At 45.7% G+C, this 19,913-nt stretch overlaps 1 protein-coding gene across 2 annotated transcripts in view; it reads right to left on the reverse strand.

Moving 5' to 3' along the window:
- Positions 1–19,300, reverse strand: part of efna2a (ephrin-A2a) — a 76,791-nt gene extending 57,491 nt beyond the window's left edge. The window contains exon 1 of one of the 2 annotated variants that reach the window (XM_035167793.2): positions 18,076–19,300. In XM_035167793.2, the coding sequence (XP_035023684.1) occupies positions 18,076–18,218 (143 nt within the window). In that variant the 5' untranslated portion in view covers positions 18,219–19,300. The remainder of the gene's footprint in view (positions 1–18,075) is intronic. The other variant, XM_035167794.2, reaches the window with a different exon arrangement.
- Positions 19,301–19,913: the final 613 nt, after the last annotated feature.

Here is a 19,913-nt window from a genome sequence, read left to right on the forward strand (position 1 = left end):
TGTTCACTTCATGTTTGCTTCATTAGTTTGTTTTGAGAGATGAGAGGAGCTTTTATCCCTTTTTCTATCCACTACATGAAATATTTTATGTATGACAGACTAGTTTAGATCCACAAATGCACTTTAGAGTAAATTTGACTGTAAATACCAGATGTAGGTCATTCAACCTCCACTGTCTTCATGGATTGTTTAATTTAATAAGAATAAGAATATGTTTCGTTAAACTTCATCTTACATTTTCCGTCTCGTGATGTTTAGTTTAGTTTCATCCACTTCACTCGCGTTTTGTTTTTGGTTTTGTTTTCTGATTTGAGGTGAAGTGTGTTCAACAATCTTCACAAAGTTAATCTTCAATCATGAATCTCTCGTCTGTCTGTCAACGCTGTTTTCGCTGCCATGACAAGAGACCAGACTAAACTTGAACAGGTTTCAGGGGAATTGAGCAAAAACAAAAAAGAAGAGAAAAGACAGATGAATAAACCAGTGAAAACCAGCAGGGAGGACGGACAAAGCAAAAGTTGAGAGACTCTCGCGATGAAGTTCGGCTTTGATGCTCGTGTTTTATTCTGAAGGACTTCACACTCCTGCTTCTTGCTTGGATTTTGCAGGACACACAAACCTGCTGCTATGAAACAGAGCAGAAGACGGTTTGTTGATCATGTTTCTGCAGTCGTGTCTCTGCACGGTAACGAGAGGCTGGTTTTCAATTCTGCAGTGAATTTAGATCCATTCATAAATTAGCATCTATACATATATATACTGTATAAGAATCGTCATGGGTTTATTGTGAGCTCCCTGCAGTTATCATGCATGCTCTGCACACACTCCCTCACCATGTGCACAGGCAAATACACAACTACAGCAAGTGTGTGCACATCCATGCAAACACACACACACTCACATTTGAATAATTTCTTCACTTCCACATTTTCACAGAGACGTGATATCATCGAGGGTGGAAGTGGCTGCGTGTGTTTTATATCACAACTCACACGATAGAAGTAAAGAGTGAATCACAAAAGAGGAAAAGTAGATATCATGAGAGAAAAATGGTGTTTAGTTAAAAAAAAAAAAGGGAACAAAAAACTCCCAGTGACTCGGAGACAGTACGACGGCTGAGGCGTGACACACAAGTGCATCAATGGAAAACGCAACCGCAAAAACCACAACACAACCGCACAAAAAGGAAACACAACAAAAATGAATGTGAGAAACATTTAAATTAAATGTTGTCTTTTCATGTTGTGGCTTTTGTGGTTGTGTTATTTGTCAAGTTTGCATTTGTGTTGTGGTTTTTGCGGTTGTGTTGTGGAGTCTCTAGTTGTGTTATGGCCTCTGTAGTTGTGTTGTTACGTTTGCATTCGTGTTGTCACTTTTGCATCAGTGTTTCAGCTCCTGTGCTTGTACTCGTGAGACGTATCGACCAGCGTAACTCTGCACTTAAACAAGGTTACACAAACATTGCCCCCTTCACATCTGACCCGTCAGTAACAGAAAGAGACAGTAACTTCTGAAGGCAGATTCAAACTCGCCCAGCAGTGCGGCTTCGGGGTGCGCGCCTGGCATGAAACACCTCCACCCAGGAAGCATTTGATCTGCGGTGGCTGCCCCGGAGCTATCGGGACTGGATTATCCCAGAACTTTCCGGCGTTGCCTTTCGCGAGTATATATTCTGCTCATAATGTGAGAGTCCCAGGGGCGAAATCATTTGGAATGCAGACGGCAGCAGTTGGTCGGTATCACCGCCGAGAGACACCGCACGACAGAGTCATCAACAAATGAGAGGCTGGGTTTGAGAGAAAGGAGAGGACGCGCCGCCGAGAGCCGGAGCGACTTCCTCATTACTGGCTCCGAGTTGTTTGCTAAGTAGCTCCCCAGATGCTTTGGTGAGAGTGTGTTTAGGGCCAGGCGACAAAGAGGCCCTCTAAATAAAAGACCAGTCACTGACACACATGGCCTATTTGTTCCCACTTTACAGGGATGGAGGTGAACACTGGATTTATTATCCTGTCACCACAAAAAACCCACTCACACTAACAGGAGCTCCACCAACCTTTTTCTTGTGGAGGGGAAATGTGTGTTTTTTTTGTGGCCAGTATAAACATTTTCCATCTTTAGATTCTGCAACAAACTGTCCTAAAAAAGTCCAACCTCCAAATATAATGAGGGACATTTAGTCTCCTCTGTTCCTATTTATGGACATTTAGAATTTTAAATAATGCAGAATTCTGGATGATTTGTTACGGATTTTTTTTAATTTTGATTTCCACCTGATCTCTCAACGAACATCTCCATTACCAGGTGAAAGATGAGTAACGCATGTGATCACGCCGCCCACAGCTAACGGAAATTGCATAGTTTGAAAGTTTTACATACTAAACTGGCAGAGTAAAACATTATCAAAACCAAAGCTTAGGCCATTAATGATTATCTTTACGAAATAACTACGATATCTATAATAAAACAAAAAATATACTTTATAAGAAGAGGACCGAAGGAAAGGGCTGTACACTAACAGGGAGCTAAGCTACTCGTGCAGGAAAATGCAACTTTCATGTGAAGAATCTGTGTCTGTTTATAATTATTCAACTCGATCAGATCTGGATGAGTTCACTTTTTAAACATGGTTAAGTTTGAACTCTTTGCAGTCACATCAGAATGAGGAGTTCGGACATGCCATCACGGATACTGACCATTAGCTACTAGGAAAAGCAGAGACTGTGTATAAAGTGAAGCCAAATCCGTTTGATCGCCCCCTGGTGGCTGGTTGCAGTATAGGTAATAAACCCAACCTACTCCATGTTAGTAGACAGTAGCTCTTATCTCACTGATGTTCATGTTTCCAGTAAGTTTGGTTTTAATTCGTTATTTGATGCTATAAAAACGAGGTGAAACCTCATGATTGGTCGAGCACGTGCATCAACAGGACCTTGATACTGTGGCACCACTAAACACCCCAACGTTCCCATTACAGACTTCACATGCTCTACATCCCAGTATCTTCCTGCAGACTTGATGTTCCTCTGGCTCTGCTACGACAGGTGTTTTCCCTCAGTATGTGTCTTATAAGGCAGAGTGTGAGTTACCAAACCAACATCACAGACGCACAGACTCACTCACAGTCTGGTTTATTTTATTCCCCTGTACAGGATTTTATTTTTAAAATCATCTAACACCTATCCAGCACAGAATCGTTCTCACCTCCACCCACAGCTGACTAGACTGACCAACCGTTACACAACTGCAGTCAGGGTGTTGTGCGACTTTGTTTTCATCGAGGCCGACCGGAGCTTGTCGAGGATTTGAACGCACAAACTCTGTGCACGAACACACACAGGATTGTTTAGTTGAGGGTGAAAATTAAAAGGGGTCATCAGTTTTTATTTTGCCTGCACAGAGCGGTTGACGTGTTCGTGTAGGTTTAAGTGTCTGTAGTGTAACATCAAAGAGCATTTTGAGTTACTATCAGCTCCAGGCTCAAGGATCAGGCTCACACACACACACACACACACACACACACACACACACACACACACACACACACACACACACACACACACACACACACTCACAGATGCTTGATCAGTCACGAGCATGCATAGTCAATTACACACATTCGCACATCGCTCAAAGTGAACACGTGCCTGCTGTACAAAGGCCCGCACATGTTACAGTATCACCCGCACACAAACACACAGTTTGTGGCCTGTGTCTAATCTGCTCCCCAAAGATTTCCCACCTCTCCGATCAATAATTCATCGATCCGGTCTTCAATAATGTTCCTAATCAAACTTTCATGCGACGGGATGACTGCGCCGGAGTGATTTTTAATTGCGAGAAATTAAAGAAGACGTGGCGAGCCCGCAGTGTGCACGTAATGCAACATGAGGAGGAGGCCACCTACAGGAGGCGAGGAGCGAGCGGAGGGATGTGGACGGGTCCGGTGGTTCTGCAGGGGAGCAGTTAGCGATATGAGAGCAGACACCTGGGAGAGGAGAGAGGGCCGAGCTTTTCCCTGACCCCCTCTCTGCTAATGGCTCTAATGAGCTTTCTGGAGTGGAGACGCTGAGATGCAAGAGGAGATCCACACTGGGGGCAAACTGGGAGAAGGAAGATATGAAATGAAGAAGATGTGGAGGGTGATTAATGGCGAACAACTTAACAGAGGTGAAACGAGTGGCAGGGGAGGGATAATAGCAGAAAAGTAGCGAACATGCACACAGGCTGACGCAGGACCAACCGCACACAGACACACTCAACTGTACAAATGCACTCACGGGGTCATTCATCAACGCTATTCGTCTATTCAGGGAGCGGGCGAGGAAGCTCCAGTTTACAGCAGCCAACACGGCAGCCGCTGAAGACGCTTGTTGTGCTTGTTTTGTGTCGGGTTGACCCATTTTAGATAAACAAAACATCAATACCGCTTTCCTCAGCACACACACACACACACACACACACACACACACACACACACACACACACAACACACACACACACACGGTGAGAGTGTTAAAAACCCGCCCGTCTCCCAACTCTCGGCGAGAGGAAGTCAGCGAGGGTGTTTGAAGTGGGTCTGATCAAACAGAGAGTATGCAGCACCACTAGCGGATGCCACAGCCCATACTCCTCACTGCACCCAGAGACAGCGATACACGCCTCCTGTCAATTTTCTCTCTTTCCCCCCTCGTCTCTCACGCTCTTCTTTTTCATCCTCAGCTGCACTTTTTCCACCGGCTCACCTCTTCCTGGGATTCCGTGTCCATCCCGTCCCCCTCCCTCTCTCTCCCTCTCTCTCTCTCTCTCTCTCTCTCTCTCTCTCTCCCTCTCCCTCTCTCATCGTTGCTTACTTCAGACACACATATCATTCATTTACATGGTTGGCAAATTATTTCAAGAGACTGTCATTCACACCATTATCTCCTCTTGTTTCATAACACCTCCTCATCTAAAAAAAAAATGTACAGAAACACCCGAAAGCCATATTTCACATTCGGCAAATATAATTCACCATTGTGCACCAACTATAAATAAATCTTTCCCATTCCTTCCTTCCTTCCCTCCCGTCTGTGGCTTCACCTGAGGCTCTTGGATGATTGGTGCCACACGTCAGCCACTTGTGTCCATGCACATCCCACAGTGTGAAAGAAAAAAGAAAGAAAAAAGTGCAGACAGTCGCAGTTTTCTGCAGGAGCTGTGTTTGTTCAGCGGCTGAATCCTCCTCTAAGGGAGCTCACTCCTCTATAGTGCAGCAGCTATGAAGGATGTCAACACAAAGCTCGGCGAAGAACAGAGCCCTCCTGCAGCCTCCTCTAGTAATCAGGGATGAGAGGACCGAGCGAAAGGAGAAAAAAAAAAGGAGGAAGCCGAAAGAAGAGGAGCCTCAGAACTACACATGAGGTGAGGACAATTTGCCAGCCTTTGATTAGGCTCTTCAAACTGGTGTAAGGATCTTTTCCCCCCCCAACACACACTCCTGAGCCACATGTAACAGGCACAGAACTACGAAGACACACACACACACACACACACAAAACACAATGAGGTGTGGACACAATGGAAGAAATGTACAATCTCCCGCTCATTTGTAACATAACACCCGTCTGCGTCTGCGTGAGGAAGTTCGAGGTGACGCCTCAAAGAATGAAGCCATCTCCTCATTTCCCATTTCCATTCCAAGAGAAAACTAATAATGTTCCTACATCTCATCTCTCCTTCGTCATTTTCTATAGAGACGGCGAAGAAGAATCTTAATGGAGTGTTCTCCTCTCGCAAAAACTCCAGGGAGAGAAAGGTGGGAGAGTTATGGGGGAGTTGGGTGAGGAGGGAGGAGAGCACAGAGGTGGAAACTAATAATGATCCTTATGGATCCTCCATAATCATTGTGAGTTTTCTCCAAACTCTTTGATAATCATAATATCTTTGACATCATCATCATCATCATCATCATACGATCACATTATGTTTATAATTTACACCTTTATCCTCTTCCTCCTCCTCCTCCTCATCATCATGTCTTTCAGCATCAGCCACATAACCACCACTGTCCTCATCTTCATCATCATATGATCACATTCATTATGTTCATCATTTCCACTTCTATCCTCATCTTCATCATCATATGATCACATTCATTATGTTCATCATTTCCACTTCTATCCTCATCTTCATCATCATATGATCATATTTATTATGTTCACTATTACCTCCTCTTCATCATCCCACCAGTGAAATCCCTATTATCCTCTCAAGCAGCATCACTGCATTGTCACTGTCACACAACATGGACCCGTCACTGTTAATCATCAGTGATTAAAAATGGTAATGATGATGATTCCAAATGTCACATCAGTTTTTTTGGACACATATTTCTGAATTGTTGATGATGTGCGATGTCTGAGCATCATCATTACATCATCATCATTACCATTAATATAATCAGCATCACATGAAACCATTAAACAATCATCGTCCCCATCTTCATCATCGCTGTCATCACCCTCATCAGAATTCTAATCACCGTCGTTACACCCCCCCGCTGTTTTCATCACCGTCGTCTTCGGAAACATTATCAGCATCATCGTCATGATTTTGTTTGTGTAAATAACATTAAGGACTTCGAGGTTTTTTCGAGCCACTCGACGTGTTGGGGAGATATTCATCAGTCTGCTGCAGGAGAGGCTGCTCCTGCATGAGTCTGAGGTCCCCGTCCCCCTCGGCCCGGTGCTTTAAAATGCAGATGGCCGAGAACCACCTGTAAAAGGTCTTTTGTCCCGGAGGCTGTCAGCGTCCTCCGCAACTCCAGATGAACTATTGCAACTTCGGTGTACTGAATGGATCTGCACCTGTCCTGGAGCTGTGATGTATTAGGTGCAGAGTTTCTAATTTATGTTTACTCCGTCCGAAGACAAGTTTTTCTAGCCTGGATTCGGCAATTATAATGATTCTCTAGCCTCAATAACAAATCTCACATCTTCAGACATACGTTTCATTCTCACTCTTCCGTTTGGAATCACCTTCGTCATGACCTCGCCTGAAGGGGTCGTGTTTTCGAAGGGATGTGACCTGGGTCAAGAATGAACACATTACATTTTGCGTGGATCCCATTCGATTTTTGGTGAGGATGTGGATTAAAGGGATAGTTCATTCAAAACAATGAAAAACATTCAAATTCGACTCAAAACCCAGATCATTTACACCATGTTCATAGCCTAAACGTCCTCTGATATCCTCCTCTGGATGAACTGTGGACATTAAGGTTAAAAACACGGTGTGAATGACACCATTTCGAGTTGAATTTGAATGTCGGGGCTTACGGACACTTGGACGACACCACAGGAGCAGCAAGGAGGCATTTGATGATTTTTGTGGGATTTTTTTTTTCGTTTGAAGAATTGTTCACTATTTACTTCAATTGTATTGGATTTGGCTGCAACGCTGTTTACCCCTGAAACTCCAAAAGTGTTTTGTGAACTCAATCACTTCACCCACCACCTCCATCGGCACAGTGGTGGGTAGATAATGAGGGAACTTTCATTTATTCGGTGTTGCTTCAACAATACTTTACGGCAAATAAAATCACATTATCAGTCCACTTCCCTTTCCTCTTTTATATTCCTATGAGAGCTAGACGATCATGTGCAGGATCGTTTGGCCCTGGCGGAGGTATCTGCACTCTGCTGAGTGCCATTCTCGTCTCAGAGGGATCAATATCATCACCGCCGTCATCATCGCCTGCTCTCGTGCTCCCTATCTGGAGGCACATCAGATTAGTGGCCAGTTTTCTAATATAAAGCCCTCAGAGTCAGGCTTAGCCCAGGATTAGACCTGAGGTGAGGATTATTCTGCAGGTAATAAGGAAAATTGCAGCTCAGATAAATTTACACACACGCTGAAGCAGAAGGCGGCGTGCAGGAATCAGCGGGGCCAAGTTAGTCAGCAGCCTCGGCACCGAGCGGCATGAAGCAGCGACAAAATCATGGCAGTGCTGGAACATCTGTTGTTTCTGCCTTATTATGTCCCATTAGCGTGGCGTAAAATGAGGGGTTTGTTTGCGGCGCCCCCCCGTTCTGGATGAAATCAAGGTAGCTGGCTGGGAATTACTCCATTTCCCTCTGCCTTGTCTGATGGATTACAATGCAAATGACTCACTCCATCCTTCTTTTGTTTGACTCACTCCTGCTGTTTGAAAATCTACTGGGGATTTTTATTTTTTTTTGGACAAAGATGAAAAGCAGATTTTCGTGGTTCCTCCAACACATGCACGTGATATGTGTGAGTCTCATAATGCTCGTGTGCAGGATGACAAGGAGAAAAATAACTTGTTGTCATAAAACACGGGTCCAACAATTATCAGGATGAACGTAGTTGCCAAAATCCTTTGATAAAAGAGTAAATAAATAAAGAACTAGAGATTATCGGCATGAAAGTTACCAGGGTCAGCTGTTAATTGAATTGACGGCTTGTGGGAAATAAACACGGAGGGGCGGCATCTTTCCATCTCTGCAGTGCATCATTTCTTTTTTTAAATGCCAGCTTTCTCATTGTAAAAAGCTGTGAGCGCCAGAGGGCATCTTAAACGTTGGGCGAGGCTCCATGCTAAAGGCCAATGTTTCCCCTGTAATACCAGCCCCTCGACACCCACCTGCTGGGACCATCCAACCATGCGCTTATAGCTGCTTTCTCTCCAGCTACACCGCTGCACGTTCGCCTGACTCATACTTGCAGAAGTAATGTGCCTTTGCCTCCTTTCCTCTCAACGCCGCTGATTCCCACCACTTTCACTCTCTTTTTTCCACCTAATTTCTCTTTCCTCGGCGTCTCCCTTCCTTCGCTTTGAAGCTGCCACAAACCCTTGTCTTGTTTTTTTTTTTTTAAAGAAATAAAGAAATGGCCTGGTCTTTGTTGTACATTCAACTTTTTGTCCTTCTTCATATTAATCCCTCAAGCAGATCTCTCTATTTCCCCTTCACATTTTTTTCGTCTTTTTTTTGCGGTGTCTTGGGGCCAAAGCGAGGCCTCGGCCAGACAATAGTGTTATGTGTTATTATCCGCCTGCAGCTGGTCTATATGGGAGGACTGAGCGGCCGGGGTCCCATCAGAGTCCCAGACTGAACTGAAGACGAGTCCTATTCTTTTGCTCGGCCAACACAATCAGCACAACCAGCAGCGACCTGAGGAAAAGTATTAGAGGGGAGCAGAAACAAGGATGGAGCAGGAATGACAATGCCCATTGTTCGCTGTGTATTGAGTGCAGCCTGGCATCTTTCATATTCCGGGCTGGTATCTCGCTATTTTGTCCGTTCTTATTCATGCTTTCATTCCTTCATCCCGTCTGCTGGCCTCTCCGTCTCTTCTTAACACCCCCGGCTCACTCTCTGACTGACTTTATCTCCTGGCGCGAACCTTTTTCTCTTTCTCTCTCCATTAAAACAACAACTCCTGGGAGCTCCCCAGGTTGTTTCCGAGCGCTTGCATCACCGCCGCCATCGCTGCCACAGTCATTAACATCAACAAACCTCATTAGTGGAAGGGGATAGCAACAGAAGCAGCGTCGGATCTTTACTCAAGTCTTTCAACCTGCTCCTCTGCGTGAACAACCCAAAGTTGAGTAAACATTTCGTATCACATTACAGATTCATGGCCATGCTGCTGACATACTAAACAGATCATTACCCTCCTATGGGCAGATCAGATGATGATGATGTTGTGCAGCGTGCACAGACACTCCAGGGCAGGATGGGAAAAGGGGGCACCTTCCTGTGAAAAATGCATTGGAGAGGTCTGGTTTCATTGCCTCAGGGGCGAGATGTTCTTTAGGGGGAACCTACGACCAGGATTATGATTCCAAGCCACTACCGTTAACAACAGAAAGAACAAAACCTTTCATCTTAAAAATGAGGTGAGAATATCACAGATGTCACCGCCGCAGAGGAATAAAAATCAAGGGGCTGGAGGGATTCTTTTCGATCTGACGTCGATTTTTCCAGTTCTAACAGATAAATGACACATGAGTGGCGGAGCGAATCAGCACAGGAGCCCGGGTCGTCGTCGGCTTGTTAGGAAGATGTAAAGATCAAGTGACATGGTAGAAATAGCAGAGAGATCAAAAGGTGCTCTTAATAAAAGATACAGAACATAAGTAATTTACAAGCTGATTTTTACGCAGTCATTTTCCAAATTGTGCACTATGCATGTCTGCGATTTGTCCAAACTAAGTGCAGAAATCTGTGAAACTGTGTTTTCACTGGGATTCGACTTGAAAAATACCTTTTAGTTCAGTTTATTTGAGAGTGGTTGACAACTAAAGGTTCAAATCTAGGACTGCGACCAATTTTTCCTTATAATAAAACATATTCTGCACATTATATTTTGGGTCTGTAGAATGAAAGGAAAAGCACTAAAAGGCTCATCAATTTCACCCATGAACGCACGTTGTTGTCCTCAAACTGTTCTTTCTCACTACAAACATTCTGGCTTGTCATAGCAGGGCACGCACAAGTGTAATTAATCACATCACCGACGCTGTGCCAGTGACCCAGCATGCACTGGGAGTCTGCCTCTGGAACCAGCGCATGCAATGCAACCATCATTAATGTAATCAGTGGTGGAAAAGTCAATACGTCTGCTCTAAAATAAAACAAAGTCGATTGCTTGTGCTGTTTACCCGGGCGTCAGAGCCAAAACACAAAGATTTTCCATTCTCAGTAATGTAAAACTGTTAATTGACGGAGTGCCGTGAAATGTTGACACGCTTTGAATCCATCTGACTCTGGGACCAGCAAACAATCGAATCTCTTCGTGATGATTTATACAAACTATCGTCATCTCGTGTAATTTGATGCAGCGCCATCATGAGGCCAAAATTCTTATTTGTCCAGCGCTTTGGTTTATGACTGAATACATCAGTGTTTGGTGCCAATCAACAAATGTTAAACTGAGATGAAGATCATGGTAAATACTGTTGTACATCATAATCCTTCCACAAAGACGTCAGCTCACTATATAATCCTCTATACAGAAGTCCCTACATAGTGAAGTAGGGACTAGTGAGTGGATTCAAGGTGCAGGAAAAGGGGCTAAAGGTGCAGCTTTACAGAGCCGCTGCATATTTTTACTAGTGGCTGTTCTATTAGATAAATGATCTAAAGTTCAGTGATTAAATCAACTCTTTTTACATGAACAGCACCCGACTGATTGAATGTGGTTGAAATTGTCTCTGATGTGTTCTTGGTTTATTTTTGGTCTCATTTGTTCATGAGGTCATTTAAAAAAACATTTGTCTGGTTTGTAACATGACAAACGAGACTTTTCCAAAACGTGCCGATATCCAAATGGTGTCTGTGCTTCCTGGATGTGAAGGTCAGGGGTCAGCGGGCCTCGTCGTACATGCCGGTCTGTGTGTGTTTGTCCACTGCACTGAACACACACACGTGTTGGCTCTGTTCACATGATCCATACGTGGTCTCACACAGAGAACACACGTCAAATGTTCACTTTTTGACTTTCACAGTGGAACCAAAGGAATTGGCAGTGCATTTAATACCAGCAGACAAACTGTTCCACCCTAATGCGTCTGAATATTCAGATGACCTCCTCCTGCCAATCACCGTATTGAATGCGCTGATGACTAAGATCAGCCACACTCCATCTCGTTATGCAACCCTCTCTCCTGCTGAGCTCGGAGAAATAATTTGCGAGGCAGGAGCCCCGACTTTAATTACTCCAACTATCATATTTAGCTCAGTGTGAGCAGCTCTGGATCCCACGGATCACTCCTGAGACCCGTGTCTCCCAACGAGAGCTTCACCGCGGCTGATATTTAAGACAAACACACACGCGGCCCGTTGCTGTAGGTCACAGCGAGAACATGTAAACTGATGTAGCTGCAGCTTTATGCGTGTACTTAGAGACGGAGTTTGCCTGAGGCAGCGTGGACGGAGCGAGGTCCTGTACAAAGAAAACATGCTAAGCACATATTCCGACGGGCCAAGAGAGGGGGGGGTCGTGATACGAGAGAAGAGAGATAAGGGCAGAGTGGAAGATGAGAGCTTGATAAGGAGGAAGAAAAGAGAGGGAGGGGATGGAGGGAAGGAGAGCTGGAGTGGGTGGTGGTGGTAGTGGTGGCAGTGTAAGATGGATTTAACCCAGGGGCAGGTTTGAGTCTGACAAACTGTCAACTGAGAGAGGGGGACTACACGTCTACATGTAAATTGGATGCAAATCTGTGTGTGTGTGTGTGTGAGTGTGTGTGTGTGTGCGTATGTGTGTGTGTGCGGTTGGGCCGGGAAAGTGCTAGTGACTACACACATAACTGCGCGCCACAGGGGACACAACAGAAAGACGGAAGGACTCCTGGTGTGCTCGAGTGTGTGTGTTGATACGTGTGCATGAACATGTGTGTACATATGAAACCTGCCGTCTGCAGTGTGTGTGTGTGGGTGCTCGGTGTATAAGATACTTCTCCGTGTGTGTGTGTGTGGTGTGTGTGTGTGTGTGTGTGTGTGTGTGTGTGTGTCTCCAAGGAGATAGATTCTGTCCCACAGAATGAGAGTGTCGTCAACCATCAGCGCTTCCCACTGACACGGAGTTCCTCAAAGACACAGAGATGAAGCGCGAGGAGCGATGGAGGAACAAAGAAGAAAAGGAAAAGAAAGTCTTTTGAAGGATAAACCGTGGGATTAGATAAGGTGCTCCTTCTGGACCATTGAACCAGTGAGTGCTTATGTGTGTGTGTGTGTGTGTGAGTGAGTGAGTGCGTGCATGTGAGTCTGAGTGTGTGTTGTGTGTGTGGGTGCAGGGGGAGAAACCATTGCTCTGAGCACATTAGCTGCTCGGGGTGAACAAAGCCCCTCACCTGAAAGCTTTAAGAGCCAGAGGGGTCCTCAATGTGTGTGTGTGTGTGTGTGTGTGTGTGTGTGTGTGTGTGTGTGTGTGTGTGTGTGTGTGTGTGTGTGTGTGTGTGTGTGTGCCCATGCAGCTTGTGTGCCAGCCAGCGGAAAAAGGGTTTTTACCCAACAGACAGCCAGTCTGGGTGTCCGAGCATATGAGTGTGTGCACGTACGCTCCCCTGTATCTAGCTTCCACTGACGTGTGTGTGTGGTGTGTGTTGTGTGTGTGTGTGTGTGTGTGTGTGTGTGTGTGTGTGTGTGTGTGTGCACGGCTGTGAGTAAATAGATAAATGCAGGCTGCCTAACCATGTATTCAGCAGACAGCCATTCTGGTTGTATGCAATTGTGTGTGTGAGCTTGTGACCTAAATCTGGCTGCGACTGGTGTGTAGGTGTGTGTGTGTGTGTGTCTGTGTGTGTGTGTGTGTCTGTGTGTCTGTGTGTGTGTGTGTGTGTGTGTGTGTGTGTGTGTGTGTGTGTGTCTGTGTGTCTGTGTGTGTGTGTGTGTGTGTGTGTGTGTGTGTGTGTGTGTGTGTGTGCGACTCTCCTGTATTCCTGCCTGCATGTGACAGAAATCCCTTTATGTGGGGCCTGGGAGATTTCCAGATCCTGTTCCAGTGTTGCACTATTGTTGTGATAATGTGTGTTACGGTACTTTGTTACTGTGTGCGGCTCCACGTATCTCATCGCACCAGGAGGACGGACAACACTCACGAGTGTGTGTGAATTCTGCTCCCCGCCGTGACCAGGAGCGGCCGGAGCTGTTTGAATTGGATTATCTAATACATTTTCTATTATCCTGCGAGACCTTGAAAGAGATAGGCTTGTCGGGAGCCAGGCCGCTTGATAACAAAAAAGGGTTTGGCCAATTTGTAGTATGCCTCCTCCCTCAAGCAGAAACATTTGTTTAACTCGTTTTATTCATCTTGACTTATCCAGGTTAGTCTCATTGAGATCAAGGCGCTGCTACGCGGAGCTGGCCGACGCACCGACAGCACCATTAATTAGCAGGTAAAGAGAAAACACAATTAAAACACGTCGGCGTGGAGGGTGATTAATCCCCCCCACCCCCCGGACAGCCTGCAGGAGAAAAGTAGAGCAGGAGGGGGACTGTGTCGGACAAGAGAGGACGGAGACAGACGTCCCCTGGAACCATTTAAAAACATCACCGGCAGTGGGAGATATGGAGAAACAGTGTCCACAGCCTCGGTAAAAATGTCAATTTGTGAAAGGTCAGTTCACCCAAATTCTCCACCTCTCCCAAAGTTGTTCTGTCACATTGTAGAAGGGGGGGGGGGGGGTATAATTTCGATGTGGTGGCGCCGGAAAACGTTGAAAAATTCATGTAAGTTTCACTCTGGGACGACTTTGAGAGCAGGTGGTTCTAATAGAGGTCTGGAGATTTGTGGGAGTAACTGGGACGATGTCTCTGCAGTTAAATTTTTTAAAATGTCAGTTTTTCAGTCGACCGAACGGCACAGACAAGATTTAATCTAACCCACATTCATTTTGAAAATATAGACAAATGCCTCAAAGTAGAATAGAAGCTCAGAGCTCCAGCAGTCCTCTGATGAAACCACATTTAGATCCAGGTCTTTTATTTAGATCTGATTTGTCTGCTGCTGTAAAAAGGAAAATTTCCTCCTGAGTGGGATCAATAAAGTTTTATCGTATCTAAACTTGTACACACTGATAAATAACAGTCCCCGAAATGTGTAGGATTTTTTTCATCCAGATCCATGAATTACTTTCTAAGAAATCAAGGAAAATGCTGAAAACCACCTCATCTCGTTTAAGAAAGTAGTAAAAATATTCCCGCACGAAAATGTGATGTGTTCTTCATTGACCCAATTGGCCTCCTTCCACCTAGTGGTAAAAAAGACCAGTAGGTTTTGTGTAATCCTGAAAACTAACAGACAAACACATAACCTGCTTGGCGGAGATACACACATCTGGGGCAAAGTATAAAAATGCAACGCTTTGGTAATTTAGATTAATTTACACTTTTAAAAAATCTGCAAGCCCAGAAATGCTTGACAGAGCGTTTAGAATAAAACACAGCTCCAGGTGAGAAAAGCAAAACACTGCAGAGCTGCATCATAATTCACAAAGAAGAACTTTCCCACACACACATATTGATTTGATCCATCATTAATAAAAAAAGATATTGACTACGGCAGCTTTGAAAAATAAGGTTTACATTTGAAATAAGCTTGTTTATATAAAACGGATCGATGGAATAATCAAGTAACTGATAAATACGAGGAATCATCCTCGCAGATCTCACACTGCAGCGCTCTCTGCTTGTGTTGAGGAAAAGTCAGAATGGAAGTAGGACTGCAGTAACAATAACCAGCATTATCCCTGGCACCATTTCAGAAAAAGTTCCCTCCACTGTGTTGTGACTCATCGCTTCATGCAGTCCTCCCTCCGTCCATTCTCTCTTTTTTTCGGAGACACACACAGTTTACCACCGGCGCCGAGAAGCAGCGGGTGATTATCACTTCTGCGAATTCCAAGTCGGCACTCGTGACCTTGCGGGGAGAACGCCCTTGTCGAGCCGAGTTGGCGGGAACAAGTTTTGATGGACGCGGGCAACGCGTCCTGACGGCTCAACACAGGCTGTGTGCGCTCGGTGTCGTGCGTTCGATCAAGACGCACAGATGTTCACTCTCACAGGTTTTGGTGTCACTTTGCTTCCTCAGCTTGGATGAGACGCATTATTCCTGGATTTGGTCTCCGAGCTTCTCTGCAGTGATTCGTGACTAAATCGTTCTGTTTCTAAAGACGAGTGAGACCTCTTACTTTTTATTTTAACGTTGTAAACAACCTACATGAAATGTTCCAGGGAAAATACGTTCGGAGAGAAGGAACATTTTAGGATCGTGTGCAATGATGGTTTTCTGCATGTGGCAAAATGGAAACGTACCCAGAGCCATTGGCTTCAAGATTTATTATCGTATGTTGTTTTTGTTTGTTTTAATATGGGAGGAAATTGGGTTTTGTAATATTTTGGATGATTGTTTGAATTATGAAATTGGTTGAATGTTTTGTAAATTTGCCGATTAAATATAATGTATAAAAACTGTATGTGTCAATTATTGTCAACAATTGTAAGGGCGAACAATCTTTCTCACAAACGTCCAGGATTAAAAATGATATTAATGATATTTTTATTCATATGCTTAAATCAGTACCGTTTCAACTTTTTAAAAATATTTTCCATTATGTGAGTGCATTTGTGGATTGCTATTAATTTCGTTGCACCATCCATCTTCTGACCCTTCGAAGGGACCTGACCCCGAGCTTGGGAAACACAAAAACAAGCTCCCCACTGAAAACCCACAATACTTTCCTGATAATACTTCTGTACTTTTACTTGAATAAGATTTTGAATTAATTATTTCTTCTTCCCAGTAAATTAGCAATAACCCTTGAGTTTGTTTACCAGATTGTGCGACTACTTGTCTCTCTCTCACACTGTTTGACGACTTCTCCGTGAAAACAGTCGTACAATTTAAGCGAAAAACATTTGTAAATAAAACCAACACTGTAAAAAAAATACGAATTGCCCTGCAAATTTAACAAGGACGTATTTAGGTGTCCGTCTCCTCTCCTCTCCTCCTTTCACCCGTCTCTCAAACCACTCGCCATAATCCTCAAAGTTTGCAAAGAGAATTAGGTTTAGATTAAAGTCAGAGAATGAATTGTTGTCAGCGGCGGGTCCTCGCAAGTACAGCGGGACCGGGTTGTGTGTGAGCGAGTGCAGAAAAACGACGCAGCGTGAGCAATGGCGGTGCCAGTGTCTAACAGGGGGAACCAACCTCGCCAGGGCTCCAGAGCTTAGATTCATTGCTTTAGTAGCAATGCATTTTTGATGTGGCCTCTTTCTGCTTCAAAACTCTCCGTATGATGCTGACGGAATAACAGCGCCCCCAGCAACCAGCCACATACAGTAGCCTAAATGTGCAATGTGATGTCTGCAATGTGTAGGTACTTGTGCATACATGTGTGTGTGTGTGTGTGTGTGTGTGTGTGTGGTGTGTGTGTGTGTGTGTGTGTGTGTGTGTGTGTGTGTGTGTGTGTGGTGAGGAAGAGGAGGCACAGAGAGACAAAAAAGACCAAAAGAGAGAAGGAGACGGCGAGAAAGGGAGAAAATGTTCCCCCTTGCCTGTTAAATATTTGAGAAGCCTTCTGTGGAAAAGTGATGCAGTCAGAGACGGGCCTGTTAGCTCAGTGTGTGTGTTTGCATCTCTGCGTGTGTGTGTGTGTGTGTGTGTGTGTGTGTGTGTGTCTGTGTGTGTGTGGTTGATGGAGAGAGGGGGAGAGAGAGACAGACCCGTTAGTTTAGACTAATTCAGCAGTGAGCCAGGGAGACGGAGCACTGTTTATTTATCTACCTGCGAGAGAGGGAGGACAAAAACAAGAGGAGAAAAGAGAGAGACTGAGAGAAAGAGAAAGAGAAAGAGAGAGAGGGGGAAGAGGACGGGTGAGAAAGCGAGAGCGAAAGAGAGAAAGTGAGGGAGAGAGAGCGAGTCAGAAAGAGGGAGGCAGACCAGGTTGTCACAAACCATTAGACAGACGGACCAAGTGTGCTCTGCCCCATGTCAATGAGAGGCCTGGCTACAGACGACCCTGTGTGTGTTCCTGTGTGTGTCGATGCACACGCATGTATTGTGTGTGCAACCTTGTGTGTGTGTGTGTGCGGTTATTTGTTTGCTTGCTTGTGTGTTTAAGGATGTGATTTTTGCACAAATGCTTGTAATTGACAGGGAAATAAAGGCACTGAAATTATGAAAGACAGGTAAACACTCTGTGTGTGTTTGTTTGTGTGTTTGTGTGTGTGTGAGAGAGAGTGAGAGTGAGAGAAAGAGAAAAGAGAGAGAGAGAGAGAGACAGAGGGGGGGGGGGGTAAATCTCTAGACGTTGATGGGGAGAGGAGGCAAGATGCCCTCATTGTCTTAAACAAAAGGTTCCCTGTGCCACAGAACAAAATATCCAGTGTGCATGAACATATGCACACTTGAACACACTCTTCCACTTGTATGCATCTGTGTGTGTTTTGTGTGTGCGTGTAACCCTGCAAACACAATATTTACCCCAAACAGGAAGTAAAAGGGCAAAGAATTAAAACAGAGATAAAAGGTTGAGCGAGGTAAATAAACAACACCGCTTCTAGAACTCACTTGGGGTTGGAGCTGTTCCAGTAGACAGCGTGTCTGTCGAATATGATCTTCTCCTCTGCCCACACGGACACCCAGGACAGGACGGTCAGCACCACCACCTCCATCACACCCCTCTGCCCGAGCTGGCACAACATCATAGACATCCAGGGGGGGGGGGGACCTCTCTCTATAACCGGGATCAGGCTTTCAATGCACCGCTGCTGCTGCTCCTGCTGCTGCAGAAGAAGAAGAAGAAGGAGGAGGAGGAGGAGGAGGAGGAGAAATCCTCTCTAGATCATCAATGTCCGTCTGCGCGTCTTTGGACAAACCGCGTCATGGATCGTTCTCCGGCTTGATGCGAGTTCCGATGGACCCTCTGTGGCGTCTCAAGTCATACTGGACGCTTGGAATTCACTTTCAAACTTGGTCCTGCGCAGACACGGGAGCTGGATTCACATGTTACAGACGAGCGCGGGGAAGCTGCGTGTGCGTCTCCTCGGAAAGGTTCCGAAACTTTTCTCCCATTACGCACGGCCGCGGGAGATGGATGCGCTATACCTGGGTCAGATCCCCCCTCTCTCCATGCGACGACTACTGTAACAAATCACCTCCCAGAGCTCATCCGAGGTTTGTAATTCTGTCGTTACTCATCAACACAAACGAGACACGTCCGAACAGGCCGTCACACTTGTTTACCCACATTCGTGTTGAGCCTGACGCACGCGTTTGTTCGCTCCTCTCGCGGCGCAATAAAAAAAAATCTCTTCACGGCACAAAACTACGTCCACTGGAGCTTTTCTTCTCCTTCTTCTTGCATTTGGAGGAAATACATCCCACGCACACGGACACGCTCCTCTGCGATATATCTCAGTCCAAAGTTGTCGCGCACGCCACCGGGAAGCGAGACGGGAGCATCCTCCTCACACAGCGAGCTCCTGCAGCATCTCCACCTGGGGCCACCGGCTCTCATCCAACGCGCCTGCACTTCTCTCCCCGTGCGTCACGCTGGTGGCGATCACAGCTTTAATCCCAACGTGCTCCGGTGCAACCTCCACCGACGGCGGCAACAAACGCTCTCCGGCAGCCTGATTCGGTGCAGCCTAAGTAGCCCCCACCCCCTCCTGTCTCTCTCTCTCCCATATATCTCTCCCTCTTTCTTTCTTTCCTTTCTGCGCGGGCGGGGTCTGTAGCCGTGCCGTGCCGCGCCGCGCCGCGACGCGCTCACTCCTGGGACGCGGGGTTGGCTGACTCACTGCGCCCTGCTGATGCACAACTTGGAAACCGTGCAACTCAATTAAACATGGTCTTATTTTTAGAAAAGTGGACTCAAGCTTTTATTGCGACAGGAATTAAGAACATGCGCAATCAGAGGACGTATTTCTCCTGTTTCAAGAAGTTCACGGTCAGTTTGAAAGCTGCGTCCTGATGGATGAGACTCACACACACACACACACACACACACACACACACAGAGAGAAAGAGGAGAAATAGGGCGTCTGATGGATCGCTGGAACACTGGAGTCATTTTCCATCAGTGTCCATTAGGCCCAAAGGGCAAGCGGCTGCAGCACCAAGTCTAAAACCTGTGAGCCATAAACCCCCTGATGGCTGTGAATGACAGAGCGCTGCCACCCCTGATGCCTCTGCCGTGCGTGTGTCTGTGTGCGCGCAGAGTGCTCCTCACAGACACATCCATCTTAGGCATTCAGACTCAGAGAGAGAGAGAGAAGTAGGAGCTGCATTGTTTCCACCAAGTGTTTTTTCCTAATGTGCCAATAAAGAGGAGAATGATGAAGTGAAGAAGCAACAAGAGGATTCATTCATTCAGTTGCACTCTCCTGAAGGGGCATCAACCAAAA

This window comes from Hippoglossus stenolepis, chromosome 10 (assembly GCF_022539355.2).
Source record: "Hippoglossus stenolepis isolate QCI-W04-F060 chromosome 10, HSTE1.2, whole genome shotgun sequence".
Taxonomy (NCBI): domain Eukaryota; kingdom Metazoa; phylum Chordata; class Actinopteri; order Pleuronectiformes; family Pleuronectidae; genus Hippoglossus; species Hippoglossus stenolepis.